The sequence below is a fragment of the Marmota marmota genome, unplaced genomic scaffold (assembly GCF_001458135.2).
Source record: "Marmota marmota marmota unplaced genomic scaffold, marMar, whole genome shotgun sequence".
NCBI lineage: Eukaryota > Metazoa > Chordata > Mammalia > Rodentia > Sciuridae > Marmota > Marmota marmota.
Genome location: NW_026000057.1, coordinates 36,754,070 through 36,776,398, shown reverse-complemented (window position 1 = coordinate 36,776,398; position 22,329 = coordinate 36,754,070). Strand labels below are relative to the sequence as shown.

Genomic DNA, 22,329 nt, shown 5'->3' with positions numbered 1-22,329 from the left:
GAAAGTTTCCGCAGACAGAAGGAATAGACTTTTTAGCAAATTTTGCTGATATTTATTAATGTTTCTGTGTAAGAAAAGCATTTTGTTGTTTCTTGAAAGCATCATTTACAAGTTGTAAATGGTTTTCAATGTGCCATTGATAAAAAGTACAGCTCCCTTTCTTATTACCATGGGATAAGCCATCTTAGTTCAAGGGCCCACTCCTGGCTTTTTCAAACCATCCTACTTAAAATCCCAGGTGGAATTTGATCAGCATGTATTAGACAGTGCTATGTTCCAGGAGGGCAGATGAAAAGCAGCCCATGAGCAGACTGTTGTGCTTTTGATCTGCCCTCAGACAGGGTCTGGCTAGTGCTGGGTTTTGTAATAAAAATCACTTCATCTAATGTTAATGTGGAAACAACTTGAATTGTTTGTGTGAATAAAGTTCTGGTGATCTCATTTAAACCCAGGAAATGTTATAGTCAGACCGTAATCCATCCTGTCTGATACCTGCTGTGCCCAGGTGTGGCTGTTTCTTTCCTCTTCCTATACAACAAGGGAATCCAATCACTCTAGCCTTTATCTGTGCAGCCAGACTGCATAGGAGTTTTACAAGGTCTTAACCTTTTCAAATGCACAGTGACATCCCTGCCTGGACTCAAAACATGTAGCAAACATGGATCTTAGGGAATTTAACCTAGGAAGTAGACTTCTTTCTTCTTACCTCATTTCCCAATTAATAGGCTCATATCATCTTTCCAAAAATTTTAAATATGCACCCAACATCGGCTAAAAAAAGTTCTTTAGGCAGATTTCTATATTTTCTTAAACCTATGAGCTAGGCCTGAAAAACATATGGGTGTTTCTAAAATTTCAATAAGTGTGGACATGATTATGGGAGTTGGATAGCTGTATAAAGAATCATAGACAATATTTGAAATGAATTTTGTTCAAAACCTAGAATCACAATCTACATTTTTGTTGCAAATTGGCAGGTGAATGAGATTAAACTAATTTAATGTGGCTGGTTGAAAACCTTGTTTAATTCAATTACTTTAGGATCTTAAACAGATATCAGATAAATATTTTGATGATGGCATTCTATGAAGCAAGAATTTGTTACATGCCATTTAGTTATGTGCTGGATACTATATTGCTGTGACCAAGGTGCATTGAGAAATCAGATCCCTATAATACCACCAAGATGTTAAATCTATATGCCACCAAAATGTCGAAAGGAAGCCATTGTGAGTTACTGCTTTGCAATAGTGCTTCTTAGGGGTGGATTGACTAGGAGAAAGAAGACTATCAGATATAATCCACCAACAGAACTGTATTTATAGACAAGTGCAAAGAAAAGAAAGAAGCAGTTGGCAGGGCAGTGTCCTTGGAAGTACCCTTTGTCACAGCTCCCATCTGCTAAGTGGCTTAAACCATTTCCAGAAAACAATTAGGAAAGAGATTAAATGCAGTTGCTCCTCTGGATGACTGTAAGAGGACCATTATTGCTGCAGCAGACATCATCTATATTACACATGAAAGAGCTTGCTTTTCTCTTCATATAATTTATACATGAAAAATATGTTCAGCAGAGGAATGTAAGGTAAGGAACTGATGATAGCACTAAAAAATGTGAATATAGTGGTTTAACATGAAACATTTGCAGCCAAGTTGCTGGCCAGAAAATTACTCAACAGCCAATTTCCTGTCTTCTTAAATACATATATTGCTCTTTTCTCTATAGCTGCAATTATAAATGGCTCATAGAGGATGTGACTGATTTTTTAAAAATAATTTCAAAATATCTTCAAAGTCACTCTTAATTTTCAAGCTTTTGCTTTTTGCCACTTCTTGGTGCTTTTTTTTTTTTTTTTTTTTTTTTTGGTCAATTCAGTGCCATAAATGTCCTACTACTGTTGCAACAAAATCTCATTCCTTGATTCATAAATGAACAAATAGTGGAATACTAAGTTATTTCAGAAAGTGTATAGCCATTGGGGATACAGAGATTAAAAAAAAAGATTTCCTTACTCAAGGAGGCAGATGAAGAATTCAATGAGGCATGATCTATATTCTGGTACAGATAAGCATGGAGTATCATAGGGGTACAAGTTGCATGGGGCATCTAACTCAGCTGGGCTTAGAGAGCCAGCCTGGTGGATTTCCCAAACGTGAAGTCAGTTGATATAATCTCTGGATGATGTGTTGGAAATATTCTGATGATGAAGTGAATGGAGGAAGGGTGTTCTTGACGGAGGGAAAATGCTTGCAAAATACGTTGAGTCATGAAAGGGTGTGGATGACTAAGGGTTGCACAGGTCACTCTGTGTAGCTGGAGCATATAATGCAAAAGTTGGGGGAAAAGGTAGAAATTACACGGATCACATACTGTGCCAATAACAAGGACACTTTGGGGTCATCTCATTTGTAATGTAGCTTTCTTCTTTGGTTAAAACAACCAAACAAACATAAAACTGGACACAATATCATTCTATACACAGTTCCAGATACACTTTAATGTTTGATGAGAGGGGGAAAATATTTTGAATAAAGTGTAGGATTATAGAATGACCTTAGCGACGTTGTCTAGAACTTTTCATTAGACGTTTGGCTAATGAATTTTGTTCACTTTGTTTGTCTAGACTTCTATGAACCAAAATAGCACTTGGGTTGTATTGAGGTAGGACATGTCTGTCCTAGTCCCTGGTGGGGATCTTTGGTCTCTTAGCTGCACTCCACTTTTCTTTCCTACTCTCCCTCCATCGCACATTTTCAAGCCCCATATTTGCTGCAAAGCCTACTGAAATCGGAGGCCAGACACGAAAGTGTTAAAAGTGTCCAATGCCCATGTGTCTGGGGATTCTCAGTAACAAATAGGGGCCTACTAGAGAATCAGCAGAAACCCACAGGAGTCTACTCTGCACAGGCAGGAAGAATCAATGGGACAGAGGGAAAGTGACTGAAACCCAGAGACATGATTTCATTTTTTATCATCTGGTAACAAGTCTTCTGACCTCTTCTGCACTCTTCAGAAAGTACTGGTCACCACACCAAAGCAGATGGACTGGGATGTGGGTGGTGTGGGGGACCAACGTCTTCAATATGTTCTCTTTGGGATTACTAACACATTGAGTATGTCATCACAAGATGCACCACATTTCCGAAGCTGATATTTGAACATGAGGGTCACACAAATACAAAGCATCATCCTCTGGCTCATCGCTCTCTCCTTTCTGATCCTCCAGCAAAGAATTTAAATAGAATATTTTGATAGCAAAAAAAAAAAAAAAAAAAAAAAAAAACAACAAAGAGTGATGTCTTTATACCATGTTGTTCTCTAGACACAAATTTCCTCTGTCCTTTTGTGCTGACCTTTCTTTCCACACAGAAAAAATTTAAATTGGTTCATGGAGGGGTAGAAGGCTGAGAAGCAAATCCATATGTGTATTGAGATATTGATTATTTTTTGGAAAAATTATTTTACTTTAATAAACAACATGTGGCCATGTTACTATTATTATCAAAAACTAAAACTAAAACTACTCTCCAAGCCAAAGCTTTTCGATTCAATCACTTTGAAAATGTCTGAAATAAATGAACAGCCTCAACTATTGGTAAAATTTCATCTGTCAGGACATCAAGTCCCTCTTCCACTGGGATGCTTTCACCTAAATGATGTTGAGACTGCAAGATTGCTTCAGTCTCTCTCATGGTTTATCTTGGCTTTTGGAACCCAGAAATGATGAGATTGACAATATAAGTGTACTTGGAGTGCTCCTTGCATAAATTTTTATCTGGAGGTCTGTCTTGTCAACTGAACATTCCAAACAAATAAGAATAAAATATGAGCACAGAGCACAGATCTCTAATTATTTTAAAGGTTATACAAGTGCAGGATTGAGATACCTAGCAAAGAAATCAGGCTCAAAAATGGCAAAGAATAAGAATGGTAGAATTACAGATCATAAGAGATAACTTTCTTTCTTTCTCTCTCAAAGTTTGGGAGTTAAAATCCTTCATTCTGTTGCAGTTATAATTCGAATTTAAGTCCTTCCTCTTCTCATATAGAGATGTTATAATAATTCCACTCCAGTACTTTTCACAGACTTACAGTTTATTTTCTTCCAAATGACAGAGGCAGAAATAGAGGGGTTACTTTGGCAGAGTTCTGTGTTTGCACTTTGAACCACCTCCTTGTCCTACTGTTTTAATCAAAATGTTCTTAGTAATTTATTCTGTGTGCTGATTGCTACAAGTAAACTCCTTGCTGAAACCCTTTTGGCGATCATGGGGGTCAGCCTTTCTTTAAGCCACCACAAAAATCTTCACACTGGCACACCTGGGAGGATAAAATGCTGCCTAGCTTCTTGTTTACAAAGTCCTGGAAGCTCACATGGGAACATTTTATAACATTTGAAAAATATGTGCTTCAAGCTTAGTATATCTCCTAAACAGAAATTAAAAATTCCTTTTACTGAAGAATGAATACTTCAGATTATGTTTGTCTGTGCTCTTTTCCCATCTTCTTGACCTTAAAAGACCAATCTTTCAAATTTTATCTGTTTCTGCAAATTGTTTTCTCAAAATCAGAATAGAAATATGGCCAATGATCACTTGATGGTTAGTCTGGCATAATTCCTAGAGGAAATTAAAAAAAAATTAAAGATTAGAGAAGTGTTACAGTTTGAATGGTCTATATTAAGTGAAATCAGCCAAGACAATAAACATTAGCTCACTTGAATAATCGGCTAAACATGCATTTTGTGTATGTGTGTGTGTGTGTGCGCACACACGTGTGAATGTATGCTTGCATGTGCTTATGTATATATTTTTGTAAATTTCATTGAAAAACCTTATTCTGCTGATAGTGTGACATTTAAAAAACTAATATGAAAAATTAATATCGCTTTTATGAGCTCTGGTTCCAGGAAGCCCAAGTTCTTCCAAGCTTTTGTAATATAAAACAATAAAGCATAAATTAACAACAAATAAGAAATTTATTTGGAGTCTTAAAATATTAGTTCTTTTAAAAAATTGTATTAATTTTATTTAGCAATGCATGCATATAGTGGAAATAATAAAATATTTTTAAAGGCATCCATGTAAACTAAATTTTTCTCTTTCCTCCGTTCTCAATAATCCTGTCCACCTTGCCACAGGCAAACTCTGTTACATATTTCTTGAATATATTTCCTGAGATTACTTAAGGTAATTTATACACACATATATATGTGCATATATCTACTCCCACACACCCCACATACACACTGGAATCTCATATCCTCACTTTTAAATCCATGATATTGCAAGCAAAAGTTAATCAAACTAATCTAATGTTAAAAACACAAGTGTTAACATTTTGGGCAGAGAAATATTTGCCAACCTTGACCTATTTTATTATCATAAAGAAATTCTTTTCTAAGCAACAGTTTGAAAGTATATGTTTTCATATACACTTGGATATCACCTTTTGGATTTTGAATGTAATTTCCACTGGAAAAGGAAAGATTGATTCTATGTACAAATAATAGAAAATAATAAAAACATACATCATCTATTTATCATACTTGGTATGGGGAGGAAAAGTATTTGTTTTGTAAAGACCCACAGGATATATGATACAGAAAAACCCACAAAGTTATGTGCTGCCAACAAGACACAGGTGTATACCACATGAGGATATGAGACAATCCAGCCATAATGGGTGTGTTGACAGCTCTGAGTCCACACTGCATTCTTCCTAAAGTGCACTGGTGTGTTTGTTATGTGTTATTTTACTTTTTCATATAGCTTTAGAAATTCTCAAGCCTGCCCTTAAGCCCAGTGGCTAAGCCCTAAGAGCAAAGATGAACTTTCCTGGAAATAGTGGTTGTTGTCAGGGAATCTTTTACTGAGACTCGTGCTGTCAGGGACCCCCACCACCACCCCCATTAGAGCCTTGTCTATCATTAATATTTGCAACAATTCTTTAAAGCAGTGTTTCTTTATCTTACCTGATTGTATGGTCAACAAGAGAGAATTAAAATACAGATTCCTGGACCCCATCCAGTCTTACAGAATCTCTAGGAGAGTAATCTGTGAATAAGTAGTTTTTAAAGAGACTCCATGGAATTTTTTACAATTAGTTTAAGTATGGAAATATAGCTGAAGTTAGAAATGCTACATCCACTTTAACCAGGAGGAAACTGAGACTCTGTAATTTAGATAAGGATACCAAAACATATTAATTTTGGAGGCATAATTTAAAACATAGACTGACTCCAAAATTTGTCCTACCATGATATATCTCTGAAGATCATGAGGTCAGACAAATTTGTAAAACTATGAAGAAAATTTTCTACTATAGACAGTCAATCCCAGATTTGGGAGAGACCTTAAAATTGTGCAATTTCTTCCTTTGTTTAGGCCAGGACGGTTGTACTTCACTAGTCGCAGAATTTTGAAGGACTTCATAATTATATACAAGTGATAAAGGGCTCCAGCCACTGCTGCAAGTTCTGAGATACTGCTTTGTGAGCATGGCATGAAAGTGTTTTGTTCTATATATTTTAAATTGGGGGATGGCTGAGAGCTGAACAAAGATAAGTAGGAGCCAGGTAAACCACATCTTTTTGCTTTCTCTTGGTATCACCACTATATGGAAAAGGTTAGCTTGCCCCATTCACTCCATGATCAATCATGTCACAGTTGAGAACATGATCTATATTCAAAGTGAAAAAGTCCCTAGAATATCCTTTCTGCTTAATAATATACAGAGAACAGAATGAAGCAACCAAAGTTGGAGAGCACATGTCTTTATTTCATATAATTATTGTTTCTTCAGATTCTGAATACATTAGAGAAGCTAATGAACTATTGTGAGAAATCCATCATTCCTAATCATTTGTAATCCAGGGAGTATCAGTAGATATTCTCTTGGCTTTGAACTTGTGCATCAAAGATTTTTTTTTTTACCTTTCTTATCTTTAAAATAAATATACGTAAAATGTACTCAAAGATTTTTCATGGGGCGCACAGTCTTAGCTACTTTAATGGAGTCAATTTCCAGATTCTCAATTTGCATGGTTATTTGTTCTTAAAATTGTCCAGGAATATGCCTGAGTTTGTGAGAGCTTTTTTTTTTTTTCATTTTGTCAGTAAAAATTAAAAGAAAATCCCTCAACACATTCCAAGTTTTGCATTGGCCAAAAGGAACAAGAACTGTTTTGTATGTCAAACAAAAATAAAATCTGGAATTTTTATTTTAATAAATATATTATTAATGAGTTGTCTTAAACTCTCTTTCCTTAGCTTATCCTTATTAAGTAACACTTAACCCCCATTGGAAATTCTGATGCAAACATTCAAAATAGTGGTGGTGATTTGTATATGTCAAAATTTAGCTTAATAATTTCACACTATTTTTTAAGGAAAAATGCTTATGGGTATATATCTTGTGATTAATTTTAGGATCAGTAAATAATTAAGTAGTTAAAAGATATTTTATTGAATCATATTAAATTGCTATGAACTTCATCTTATAAAATGCTTAACATTAGGTATCATATTTTTAAATAAAACAAATTTAAACACATGCCAAAAAATTTTAGATCTCCAATGAATGAGATTCTATTCTTCAAATTTATCTTAGGGTTAATAGGGAAAATATGCAGATCACTGAACTAGTTGTTAAAAATATCTGGGTCATAGTTGTTGTTCAATAATTAAAATTTGAATCAATATTTATCAGCTGAACTGATACTGAAGCAGCTGCCTTCATGAACCTTTATGAACACCATCATGAAATATCTGAACTTTTCCCCTCAGATTTAATGTGGCTTAGGCCTCTTGGCCTGATGTTCATGAATGCACAAAGATGCATAAAATACACCTCTAACCCCTAGAGGTAATTGAAAATATAGGAAAAGATATGATTACACAGCCTTTGGCAGATAGTATACAACTGCACATGGCCAGATTGAATTCTAGGTCCCTGCACCTTCCAAGGTTGCAATTTTACTGTTTGATTTCAAAATGACCACCTTAAGGGTATTGTACTCTGTGTGTTTGTGGAAATATACTTCTACCATGTGGAATAGCATAAAGGGAAATTAATGTTTTCTCTGAGGATTTGGGGCAAGACAATCTGATCTGGTTTCCCAAATGTAGTTGCCAACCTTTGTTGGGTTCCCAGAACCCCCAATATGTTCCCACCCTCAGCCCTTTGCTGTTACCTCTCTCTGTCCACTCAAATGTTATTTATTCCCACAGCTGGGTTGTCCCCTGCAGGCTTCTTCTGCCTGACCAATTGATGACGTTTTTCTGGCTCCAGAAAACTTCCGAGAGATTGTTACAAACAGTGCTTGCGGGGACAAGGATTGTCCCTATTAAAACAACAACAACAAAACTAGGGCGGTCTTGCAAGCATCCGTATGGGTGGCCATGCCACATGAACACTGTGTGATGTTTCTCTCTTCTTCTTCTTTTTTTGTCCCTCCTCATCATTAATCAGCTAATCATTACACAGAACAATATCATTATTTTGACAACTTAGGAACTAAACAGGTTCTAGCCATATACAAAGTTATATTCAGTGCTCAGTGCTGCTCAGATACTGCAACAATTTTCCTCATCTCATTATTCTTGGGGATCTGATTACTTCACTGCATGTGCAAATTCTAAGGGACGAGCAGTTGCTGAAAAATAAGAATAAATTAAATCCTAAATGTAAGCCTTGAATTACTAGGTATTTTTTGCCTGCAGTTTTTTTTGTTGTTGTTGTTGTTATTATTCTTTTTAGGTTTACATGACAGTAGAACGTATTTTGATATATTAGACATACGTGGAGTATAACTTCCCATTCTTGTGGTTGTACATGATTTGGAGTTTCACTAGTCACGTATTCATATATGAACACAGGAAAGTTATGTCCGATTCAGTCTATTGTCTTGAGAATAACTGGGGAAATAAAGACCAATTACTTCAAATGAAATGGATCAACTACATTTCATTTTACTTTGCTTATTAGAATATCATTTAATTATCATGATTTGCATGATTAGCATCTACTTTTAACTCTGATTTACACTGAGTTTAAATGGACATAAAACTATTGTCAAGAAATGGAGCGAGAAAATGTTGTTTACAGCATTGTCAGAGATTCCTGCCAGTATTCTGTCTTTCCAACAGCTGCAGCAGGACATGCTGTTGGTATTAGAAAGAGATGTGGCCAAGCTTATTTCTCTAATCTCTAAATTTGGCACATAGGACTCCACTCAATCACCTTTGTCTCTATGAACCTCAGGCCCTCCCTAGGAAACGCTCTGTCATGACACACTGGGACCTAAAAGCCAGGACAGGGCTCAGAATCCCCCAGTTCTCTGCCACTGAGTGCATTACTTGATTCCAGAAGTTACTGAACCTCTCTTTTGCTTCATTGCTAAAATTTTGAATAATGACTTCAAACTAGCACAAAGGAAATGGACGTAAAAGAAATACTTTCTACTGAAAAGAAATGCTAATTTCTGATAGACTTTATTTTCAAGCTGTGCCCAATGTGTTCTCTCTTTTTTTTAGTTCATGTCATGGTTGTAATGATCACTAGCACTGCTATTTATGGAAACCACATTATTTTTAGCCTGGAAGGGGGGGTTGGACAAACTTTGTTTTTTTGGCCTGATCGCAGGCAGCTCTCATACATTCTTAATTTATGGCTAATCTTCTGCTATTATTACGTGTCCCAAATTAATTTTTCTTCTCACTGTGATCAAGGCTGGTTAATGGATTATTTTGCATGAAGCTAAATTTCTCTGGATATTCACAAGGCAGAATTTCTGATTTAATTGTGGGATGTTTTAGCAGGGACATGTTCTGAAGTCTTCCCCTAACTCTTTCACTTAAATTTCATTCTTTCACATAGACCATCACTGATCCTCAGACAAAAAAGAAAAGTTATCTAATCTCTTCACCTATAGTCCAAGTAAAATGAACAGCCATAAAGTCAATTCTTATAGCAAGTGGAAAAAAAATCAGCCTTTTTATTCACTTCTAAAATAAGTTCCAGATGAACATGATGGTTGATTTTGTTAAGTGAAAATTTAGTGCTCAAACTCACTTTGTTTTTATTTTGTGCTGGGGAGAAAATACTTGAGTGCTTTACCCTTAACTATATTGCCAACCTAATTTATTTTGAGATAGTTTATTTTGCTAAGTTGCTGAGGCTGGCCTGGAACTTGTGATCCTCCTGCCTCTGCCTCCCAAATCTTTGAGATGACAGGTTTTTGCCACAGTGCCTGGCTCAAACTCATTTTTGTCACAAAACCATCATCAGATGGGACCACATAACAGCCTTTGGAGAACAAAGTAAAGGAAAATATGGAATTTTCTTTTTTCTTTAAAGACAGAGAGAGAGAGAGAGAGAGAGAGAGAGAATTTTTTAATATTTATTTTTAGTTTTCAGCGGACACAATGTCTTTGTTTGTATGTGGTGCTGAGGATCTAACTCGGGCCACACGCATGCCAGGCGAGTGCGCTACCGCTTGAGCCACATCCCCAGCCCCCATATAGAATTTCCTAAATGCCAACTTTATTAACATACATAGTTCCCACCAAGTGGTCCAGTCATTGCCACTGTCATTGCCTCCTCCAAGTCTCTCCTAATGACTGTTAACCCTGTGCCTGCCTCCCTGGCTCCATGTGTCTCTCTCTCACTGTCCTGTGGTGATAGCATTCCCAGACACTTTAAGAGGATTTTCAGGCAAAAAACCAAGCCCTTGTAATTTTTGAGTTGAAAATGCCCTGTTTAAAAATCTTTACTGAAAAATAATGCATTAATGCTGACATGAGAATTTTTATTACTAGGTTAGATCTGCACTTTCTCATAGTCTATGTTTTCTTATTCATGGCTATGCAAAACCAAATGAACAAAAGCCTTGTGGCTGAGCAAATTTGTGCCAGGGGACACTGATTTCTGAAAGTGAGTATGCCTCCAAATATCACTTCTTTTACCAAAAACTTGCTTCTATCAATTTGTTCTATTCATTCTTGTTTTTATTCATCTATGAAAATTGTTTATTGGAGCCAGGAGTTTTAAGCGTACTAGAAGCTGTGTAATATAACTTTGCATTTAAATTATTAACATTTACTTTTTGAAATTTTCCAAAAAATCCCCCCTAGAATTTATGTTCTGGGATTCAATGCCAAGTACAAGTTCACAACATTCATAATGTTTTACTTTTAAAAAGAGTTCCTAAGTACTGTCTTTGCCTGGGTCTTTTTGACTTTATCCTAAATAAAATATGTTGACACATAATAAAACTACATATCCTCTAATATATTTTCTGTCTTAGACAAAATAGGATTCTCTCTCAAAAATTAGGTTTTGAGACTTTTACTGTAATCCCATTTAAGTAAGACTACTGTGTATACCACTTTTTCAATGTCATCTGTATCAATTATTTGTCACTTCAATATTTTCCATGTCTCATCAACCGAAAATGGGAAAAAGATGATGCCCCTTTACAATTTTCTGCATAAACAAACTGCTACTTTTAGCAAAAACAACTTTCTTTCTACCATTTAGACTATTGTTGAGGGATGGAGCCAAGTACTATTCTATATTCAGAATCATTTGATGATTTGTTGTTGGAGTTGTAAATAGCTCCTGATGTATTAGGGGGCACGTGTTTATTTCCATTGAAAGAACATGTCCTACTTTTGAGAAAGAAAGAAACTTGTAAGACATCAAATGTTTCTTGCAAAACAATTTGGTGAAATAAATGTAAATGAATCAGAAACATGTGAATTGTATTTTAATTCGAATTACTGGTTTTAAATAGGAAGGGGTGAAGTGCTTGAGGGAAAGAGTGTGGTAAGGCGGGCTGGAGGGGACATTTGTTTTGTTTTCATCAGTCTTGGATTCTTGAAACATGGCCTTGTACTATGAATTCAACTTCATTCAGATTGTGTGAAGTCTAATGATGGACTTGCAGAGCGGAATAATAATATGTGAACTCATTTTACAGCTTTATTTGATTTCAATTATAATGTATGCATTCAACATTGCCACTGTGCAATTCTTTACAATCCCTTTGATTTGCAGGTCATCTTTTTTCTGTGTAATTCTTTTAAGGGTTAACCAGTCATTGTAATGATGAGCAAATATATATTTTTTCACCCAGAATCATACATAAACTTCATCTTTAGTTCCTCTTTCTAACTGAATATGATCAGAATCAAATGGAAAATATGTAGGGGATGAATGTGTCCACATATATACATGAGATGGACAGGGGAAGAAAATGTTCTGGAAGAATGGAGAGTGAAAGAGGACAAGGAGAAAACAGGGACAGCAGAATGAGCGATGAATACCATGTTAGGCTATCAAATCTAATATTATGGCATCCGGTCACACTAAGTATTTGAGAGTTACAAAAAAATTATCCATATCTTCATTTTCACAGCATATATGTTTGCTTAAAAATAGGCACATGGCTTTTGAAAAAAACATATTTTGTATTTTTCAAATAAAAGTAATGTATTACTCTGAAAATCAGGAAAAAATTTCACTTAAAATAAACAAAGTCTTACAAATAAGTTTCTCTGTCTTAAAATATGAGTAAGTTTGATTGGTATGATATTCAAATCTCGGAAAACAGTGTCATTTTAGATGTTTCCAAATTTGCAATTGGCAAGGAGCATGTAACTGGTATACACACATATACACACACACACACATACCAGTTATATATTGACAAATACATATATATAGTATATATATATATATATATATATATATATATACATACATACATACAAACACAAATATATAAATATATATATATATACGTATAAATATATATATATATATATATATATATATATATATATATATTTGAGATATTATCTGACACTGCTTATGTAGCTTTCAGAATATACCACTTGGCAGAGAAAGTCTTTTCCGCATGAATCGAGGATGTAGTACCCATAGACTATTGTGGTCAAGAGTGTGCTTTTTTGCTTCCTGAGAATGTGCTGGTGCAACTGGTGTCAAGCATCTCTCTGGTTACTCAGAACACTACTGCCAGTCATGGGAAGCAGCAGGAATAAGGATTCTGCTCATTGGTTTATTTGTAGCCCTAAGTTCATTGTTTCAGACTATTCTGGAAGTACTTCTCCTTTTTGCTTTTCACAGGTTGGGACTGTGAGGATTTGCTCTTAAAATATTTGTTCCCTAACTGGACAGGAGTTGAGCGTCAGCTTCTAGCACATCTCTTTGTTGTTTTACTACCTTCCCCATCTTCCATTAGCGGATGAAAACTGGAGATACTGGGATGACTGTTTCATGTGTACTAATTAGTGAAAATACAACACTATAGCTGTTTCTGAGTCCTTAAAGTCACTCTTAAGGGTTTCACCAATTGGCACAAAGTATAAATCTTAACCCCAAGATTGGGTCAGTGAGAATGCATAAATAGTGTCACCTTCATCCCTGTTACCATCAGCCATCAACAGTTATAAAGTTTTCAATTAAGTGTCACTATGGAGGATCTCTGTTCCGAACATTTTTACAATGGTATATTTCTTTTCATAAGGGAAGTATTGGGATTTAGTTTTGGTACATTTATAAGACCATAAGGGTAACAGGACCTCATCCTTTGTTTTTTGTGTTGTTCCACTGTTTGTGTTGCAGGCCTATCCTTGTAGCAGTGATAAGGAATGTGAAGTTGGGAGATACTGCCACAGTCCTCATCAAGGGTCATCAGCCTGCATGGCATGTCGGAGGAAAAAGAAGCGCTGTCATAGAGATGGCATGTGTTGCCCTGGTAACCGCTGCAATAATGGTAAATGATTGCATTAAGTGTTTGTGGGCCTCTATGGTTTTCATTTAAGAATACTGTCTTACAAGTTAGTTGTTTTTTTTTTTTAATCCCTGAGTACCAGGTATTGAACCCCAGGGGCTCTTAATTACTGAAACACATCTCTAGCCTTCTTTTATTTTAATTTTTTAAATTTTGAGACAGACTCTCTCTAAGTTACTTTGAGCCTCCCTAAATTGCTAAGGCTGGTTTTGAACTTGCAATCCTCCTGCCTCAGCCACCCAAACAGCTGTAATGACAGGTGTGTGCCACTGTGTCCATCTTAGTCTAACTTTTTACTCAGACTTCTGAATACCTGTGCTTTAGGTAGTATAAGATTACCTGGATAACCTCTGAAATCTTAGTTTTTCTGGGTTCTGACCACCATCTGTATTTTCTGCTGTTTGCTGATCTAGGATATTGCAAAATGGAACTGCCACGTAGATAGATAGATATTCTGTTCTGCAAAGCACATAAGCAAATACATGCAAAAAAGCAAAAGAAGGTGGTAACCTGCTGTAATTTAGTAATGCAGTTGCGAGTCCTTCTTCCAGCTTCATGCCAGTTCCTGCTTTAGTTCTTATGTTGAAGATGTCATGTGGCATGGTGACAAAATTCCTCCAAAAATAGACTTGAGATTCTATCCCCTAGCCTGAATTCATCCAATTTCAATGAAGTTAGAAGTAGACAATTCAGCATTAATAATTAAATGAAGAATCACAATACATAAAAATATTAAGTAATAGCAGAAGGTAGTTAGAAACATATAATTTGTCATGCATAATAACAGAGTCTAGTTCATATCACTATGCATGCTCTGACCTCTAGCATAGACCTACTCTGCGTACCTTGCACAGAAAGTAAGTGGAGAAAAAGCTTATACCATTAGAGAAGTTTGCAGTTTAGACAGAGATTGTATTGCTAATAACAACAGCAGCAACAACAAAAACAACCCTGAATCCCCAAGGAGGTCATCTGGTCAGATGATTTTAAAAACACAATATCTAACATGAATTTAATTCTTTAGCAGATAACTTAAACATTTTGCATATATTTACTGTAACTCAGTGAAGATAATTCTGTTTTTATTCTTTCTAAAAAATTTTTTTGTAGTTATAGGTGGAAAACATGCCTTTATTTTATTTGTTTATTTCTATGTGGTGCTGAGGATTGAACCCAGTATGTGACTTGTGCTAGGCAAGTTTTCTGCCACTGAACTATAGCCCCAGCCCCAATTCTGTTTTTATTCTCATTTTGTCCAAGGTTACTTGGGTTTTGAAGGAGATAACATTCAAATTAAGAAAGCCTGGCTCTAGGGCCAAAGTATGCTATACCCAACCTTAGTAAATAAGTGAATGAATGAATGAATGAATGAATGGGTGAATATGCAGAGAGACAGATAGTAAACAGATAAATGACTTAATACCTCATCTCTCGGTAAGTGCCAAGTTTATAGAATTGAGCTGTTCTAAATGTGTGCATCACATCTTCAGGCATCTGCATCCCGGTCACTGAGAGCATCTTAACCCCTCACATCCCAGCTCTGGATGGCACTAGGCATAGAGACCGAGGCCATGGTCATTATTCAAACCATGACTTGGGATGGCAGAATCTCGGAAGACCACACACCAAGATGTCACATATAAAAGGTAGGGTCTATCTGTACCTCTGTGCTTACTTTTTCTTGTTTCCATAAATAAGTAAAAGAAAACTATAGGTGATTAATTTCATTGATTTCAGAAAAAAGTAACGGCAAGATTTAAAATGAATTCATTCTTATTTTTGAAGATGCTAGAGTTTCTTTAGCAATCTTAAATTGTTTGAAAATAAATATTATGAAAATCATAGTACCCTGATGATTCAGATCATTTTCTAAGCAGGCCTTCCTTTTAATATGAAATTTAGGAGAAATATTCTATACAAACATACATTAAAAAATAAATGAAAAATCCTTTGCTGCTACATGATTAAACCACTAAGCTTATGAGTCATTTTCTCACCTTTGCAGATTCAGGAATATTATTTCACTAAGCAACCATATGATGTGCTATTTATAAACCAACTTATCCCATATTGTCGATTTACTTTGAGATTTTGTATGGCCATATGATCCCCTTCCTTGCATCAGAATACTTTGGAAACCTAATTGCTTGGAAAGCATGAAATTCTTGAGATTGAATCATTAATAGTAAAATTTTGAAAACACGAATCCCTAAGTTTTCAATATTCATTATAAAATGCAGCATTTCTAAAGTGTATTCTGTGGAGTACCCCCTTTCAAAATGTTACTGAACAAAAGGGCCCTAGGTCTAAAAGAATTTCATAATAATACATCTTCCCCTTTCCAGGACATTTATAATAAACATGGGTATACCAAAGTCTCTGAGAAATCTAGCAATGAGAAAACCTGGTTTTAACTTTTTAAACACAGTATTTCTATAGTTTGACCACAAAAACTGTAGAGCTAGTATCCCAGAGAATATCTGATCCATTAGTCTGACTCAGACTGTTAATGATCACATGGATAGTGCTAAACATATTGACAAATAATCCCCCTTCAGTTATCTTTCTCTACACTCATTGAGGTCCTATATTCTTTTCCTGTTTCTGTTCCACCAAATCCACTTACTGTTACATTCGTATATTTCTTGATTCTAACAGATACATATTTCACCATAGTTTAAAATTATTTTTCACAGTAGTTTAAAATTATTAATCATTTTTATTTAATAATATGTAAAATTTTTTGAATGACAAATAGAAATCTTAGCTTGAAAGGCAAATGAGTTGTTCCCAGATCTCACAGTGGGACTAGCTTCATCTTGGATAACAGATAACCCTTCAGACGTAGAGGCGACTTCACTATGTCCTGTGATCCCCTTCTGCACTGCTACCTGTTTCAGTGGAAAACAGATTGATCTGTCCATATGGGTCTTATCTGTGACTGCTTTTGCAAAGCAACAATAGAGCTGAGGAGTGACAGAGATCATATGGCCTCAAAACCCTAATGTATTTACAATATGGCACTTTACAGAAAAGTTTGCCAAACCCTGCTTTATATGGATTACGGATCCATTCAACCATGATGTATGGGTGGGCTATTCGCTGACTTCTGGATACAATACCAAGATTTGTATTTCCACATGTTCTTATAAGGGGTCCTTGGTTGCTCCTTGGAGCCTGTTTGCTCTCAGATGGATTAACTGCCCTTTCTCTACTCTGCTCTGTGTCACAGCTCTTTATAGACTGCATTGCCTGGGCTCCCTGTCAGATTCACCTGGCTCGTTGAGCCAACATATTCTCCCATTTTTACTGCTTCAGGTAGTATTTCTGGCAGGGCTATGTCTCCTTGTCGCTTTAGCTCCTGATAGGTATGCCTGTTAGGATGCCAGCCTTGGCTAGCATCTGAATCCAGCCTCTGGATTCTGACATCACCTCCTCCTTTGGTTCAACCAGCCTAAATGTGGTAGTAGCATCTTCTCACCATCCTCCGGTGATTCTTAGCTCAACCACTACTGTGTGACCAATTCTATGCATACAATATCTTCTGGTTTGAACACTTAAAGTTTCTGTTTTCCTGACTGTAATTGATAAGTAAAGTAGTCTTAAGAGGAGTCCCTGAGCATCTCAGCCTTCTCCTTGAATCAGAAGTTTGTTCTGATCTCTCAAGAAGAATCAACTTACTTTGTGGATCTCAAAGTTAGTTTGAGATCAGTTATTTTACATTTTTGTCACTTACCCTCTAGGAAAAAAAATAGTTAATGATCAGGGAACTATCTAAAAGTAGGCCATCATAAAGTAAAGGGGAGATGAAGCACAATCCTGGCTAATCATTAAGTTTTATATCCAGATAGCAAATAATGGAAATAGACAATAATGGATTTATATGAGCACAGGGAGAGACAGATGGTATGAATCCAAGACTTTTCATTGTAAATTGTATAAGATACTATAAGTAAAGTATTTTATGTGCTTCAGATTGCAAAGTGGAACATTTTACAGTGATATCTTTTGGTGGTGGTCTCTGCAGGGCATGAAGGAGACCCCTGCCTGCGATCATCAGACTGCATTGAAGGGTTCTGCTGTGCTCGTCACTTCTGGACCAAAATCTGCAAACCAGTGCTCCATCAGGGCGAAGTCTGTACCAAACAGCGCAAGAAGGGCTCTCATGGGCTGGAAATTTTCCAGCGGTGTGACTGTGCAAAAGGCTTGTCTTGCAAAGTGTGGAAGGATGCCACCTACTCTTCCAAAGCCAGACTCCACGTGTGTCAGAAAATCTGATCACCAGTGAGGAGAATCACCACTAGAGACTGTGAATTCATGTATTTAACGCATTATGGCATGGTGGAAAATAAAGTTTGGAATGCATAAGAATGGTGTAGATGATGAAGGTGATAAGAATATAGACCACAGAAATAAAGAAAGAAAGGAGGACTGAATGAATTGGAAGGGTGTCAAACTCAGTGCAACCAGCAGGCTTCCCTTATGCAACTTGTTTATGTAAATAATGTACACAGTTGTGAAAATGCTATTAATAAGGAAAAAAAGCACATAGTGGAAATTACTGAATTCCATATGAATTTCCAAGAGTTTAGGTTGTGCTGGAGGAGAGAGTTCCTTCAGGTTGGTGATTGCGTATAAAAATAACCTAAAATCCATATTTCTTTTCAAAGTTCTAGTTTAACAAAATACCCCCAGTTTACTTTGATGTATAAGTTCTAAAACATGGAAAGAATTGATAAACAGGAATTGAAAACATAAAGCAGAGTTAATTTGCAAGAGAATCACTTTTTAATTTGCTACTCTACTTTGAATGCTCAACTAAAGGCCTTGGGTAGAGAAGGAAAAAAAGCAGTCAATATTTTCCAAATGATTTCAAAATAACACCAGGTCTTTCATCAAGATCTTTGGAAAAAACAAATTTGTTCTTCCTCAAACTGCTTATTTACATTGTTTTCAAAAATTTAACTTCACTTGTAAGTAATAAGAACTGATATAAAATAAAAAACAGTTCCTTAATATGATCTGTCTTGCAGCAATATGGTATAATGAATCCCACTTTTATGTATAATTAAATGCACAAATAAAAAACAGTTCCTTGATTCTGAAGGAATGACATGGCATCTCTCTTGATTGTATAAGATTCCTACCCTGAGTACATTTTATTTTCCAAACTGTATCCATTAGTTGTGACTAGTGCAATAAATGCACAGAGAAGAGTTTTCACAGATTGCAAAATGTTTAAAGATATCCAAAATATGTGGGAAATGAAGCTAATGGAGACATCATTATTTTGAAAAGTTTGACACACTCTAAGTTTTGATAGTATTAGATTGATAAATATGGTTCTTTTTTACATGCTCTGCAATGGACTAGAGTGAAGCTGATAATAGGAACTTGAGTAATATCTATATTGCACTGAAGCACAGTAAAGAAATGGGGAAAGCTTTGTCAATTGTCCAGGTTTGGGCAACACATAGATCTATATAAATATACATCATATGTCTGAAGCACAAGCTGACATTTTTTCATCTTTGAAACCAGAGACTGCAAACCTACATGGAAGTTCTCCATGGTATTCGCTATTAGAATCCTTACTATGCAGATGAGTTCATTGTGAATTCACTTGCCCTTCCTATCCTCAAAATATTTATTTTATATTTTTGAGGTACTAAAAGAATCTTAATTATGAGTATGTCTCACTACTCATGAGATAGACAGTGCATGAGGTTCCTTGTCCTCTTAAGCTTCTAATCAACCGATAAACCATCTGATTTTGCTATCTAATTTTTCTGCACCAACCTCTCTCTGCAACAGCCTTTTATTGTCAAAGATATAGTATCTGGTTTTGCAGCCACTGAGGTTTGAAAAAACATAATAACCTGTAAAATCTACATATTGCTAACCTACAGAAACCACAGTTCTAAATTCTTCAAAACCACTTTGCTACTTTTATTTTTAACCAGTTCTAAATATTATGTCTACAGCATAAAAGGAAGAAAGTTATCTTATAGTTGTTAATTTAAACTATTATAGACTGCAAGTCACACCTTAATTTTCTTTTACTTAAACCCCATCTGCAATCTCAAATTTAAGTTCTCCTGGTAGAAATTGAATCTGAGCATGGATATCTACTAAGAATTTCAGCTTCCCACACACATTTACTAGGATGATGAAGACTTACGTTTTCTGCACATGTCTACAAAAACTAAAATTATAAGCTAATTTATCCAAGAGCCAAAGTTTGTGTCAACAAGTTATATAAGCTTAGTGACATGAAAATGGAACATTTCAGTCAAACATTTCCTATATAGCAATTACATTTACAATCTGGTTTCTTCATTATTTCCCTTATGTTCACCCTTTCAAAATTATTATTTGAAGTAATTTATTTACAGGAAATGTTAATGAGATGTATTTTCTTATAGAGATATTTCTTACAGAAAGCTTTGTAGCAGAATATATTTGCAGCTGTTGACTTTGTAATTTAGGGAAATGTATAATAAGATAAATATATTAAAATTTTCTCTCCAAAAAAATTGAATTCAAATTTCCTTGTGTTTTGCTTATGGGGAAAATTCTCATGGATCCATAATTTTCATGGTTTAACTGTATTTCGTCTGACTCTGTAGCCTGAGTGGGAATTCTTTGGATGATATCACCATGAGGTAATCCAAGGGAGTTTATTCTTACTGAGGTAGCTCATTACATGGTAGGACAGTGGTAATTGTAGGAAAGTTAATTTTTACTTAAATAAAAGTATTCCAGCTTGTGATTTCCACTCATTTATTCTTCTTTTGGAGCTTTTTGGAGCAAGGAATCTACAGACTTTTTCTAAATACTTGAAGATAGCATCTTCCTCATAATCTTCTCTGGGCTAAAATTTTCCAAAGTGGAGGTGCCATCATGCTTAGGGATTGGTTCATTTCCATACAGCACAAAGAAGCTACAAGATGTCTCTATATGTGGATGGTGATAGACTAAGTAAGGGCCCTGATGAATTCAAATTCACTTCCTGGAAAATAGTTCTTGCCTCTGCTTTCTGAACCTAGAGATATCAGGAGGGTTTGACCAACAGTACTCATCAATTATGAGACCAAGAATAGTTGTAAAAGCCATGATTTATTAGAAATACCAATGGTCTGGAGATGTAGAGATTAAACATTCTGTAACACAGTGGGGTAAATTAAGTGTAGCCATGGAGCTAAACCAGTCCCATAGCTACAGGTAAGAGTTGAAGATACCTCAAGCATTGCTGAGGTAAGTTCCACATCATTTTATACAGTCAGTTAGGATTTTCCTAGTTATTTGTTTTATCAAATTAAAAACATCAGCTCTACACTACGGGAGTTTCCCTGTAAAATTTACAATATGGATGGGCAGGATAGAATGACACACTTCATTCTGGCAGTTAGCACCAAAGAAGAAGTCATAGGGAAGAGGCTGAAGTATGTATTTCTCATTCAAGAACCTTGTTTAAATTTCTACCAAACTAGACAATTTCTATTATATAAGAAAAACAAGGAAGGGATGCAGGTCAACCAAGATTATTATTCCACTCTACATTTAACTAACATTAAGGATTAGAAAAGAAGGACTGGTCCTTCCCACACAAATACATCATTCCCCAGATAATTTTTAAGTCAATATATAACCATTTGTTTATGATGAAGGTTGAGTTTGAATCACTTTTTTTGAATCAATTTTTAAGTCAATACATAACCATTTGTTTATGATGAAGATTGGGTTAGAATCAGTAGATATATGATGATATCTCATCAGCTATCTACTGGAACAGTCTATGGTTTGAATAATATTTGTTTCCCCGGAAATGTTTGTAGGGAATGTGATCCCCCTGATGGTGGTATTGGAAGATGGTCAAGATTTTTAAGAGGTGGTGATTACCAGGAGGTCCTTAGATCATTGGAGGTGTGTACTCAGAAGGGATGGGGGACCCCAGTCTTTCTCGCTGCTCCTGGTTGGAGATCTAATCACTTGCTTGTTCCCATGATTGCTATCTATGTCATGAGGTAATCTACCCAACAGATAGGCTATACCCTTACCATATAACCTTCTTATACCATTGGAACTTTCAGCCTGTAGAACCACGAGTTTAATAAGTCCCTTTTCTTCATGCATAATCTGTGTCAAGTATTTCTTTATAGTAATGGCAAGCTGACTAACACAGGCTGTCTCTCAAAAGATCATCCTCTCACAGCCAATCACTCCTTCTTGTGTATCTTCTCAGGAAGATTTTTGTTCCCAAGAATTTGCAAAATGGGTAAAAACAAATAGCATATAAATTAAATCACCTCCAAGACCTTTTTCTTTTTAACCAGGTCTGGAAAATAATTCCTCTTTCTTTTTACCATTTCAATTATGTTTGTCATATTATCTAATTTATCCTACTAAAGATTCTTCAGTGAAAATAAATGACATGTTGAGTATCTGATAATACAATATAAAAATTCATTTAGAAAATAAAGTCTCAATAATATAGAAATGTCCCTCA

General features: G+C 35.5%; 1 protein-coding gene across 1 annotated transcript in view; it reads left to right on the top strand.

Moving 5' to 3' along the window:
* Dkk2 (dickkopf WNT signaling pathway inhibitor 2) overlaps window positions 1-20,556 on the top strand; it is a 98,129-nt gene extending 77,573 nt beyond the window's left edge. The window contains exons 2-4 of the mRNA XM_048813701.1: window positions 13,652-13,802; window positions 15,311-15,466; window positions 17,848-20,556. Of these exons, the coding sequence (XP_048669658.1) occupies window positions 13,652-13,802; window positions 15,311-15,466; window positions 17,848-18,098 (558 nt within the window). The 3' untranslated portion in view covers window positions 18,099-20,556. The remainder of the gene's footprint in view (window positions 1-13,651; window positions 13,803-15,310; window positions 15,467-17,847) is intronic.
* Window positions 20,557-22,329: the final 1,773 nt, after the last annotated feature.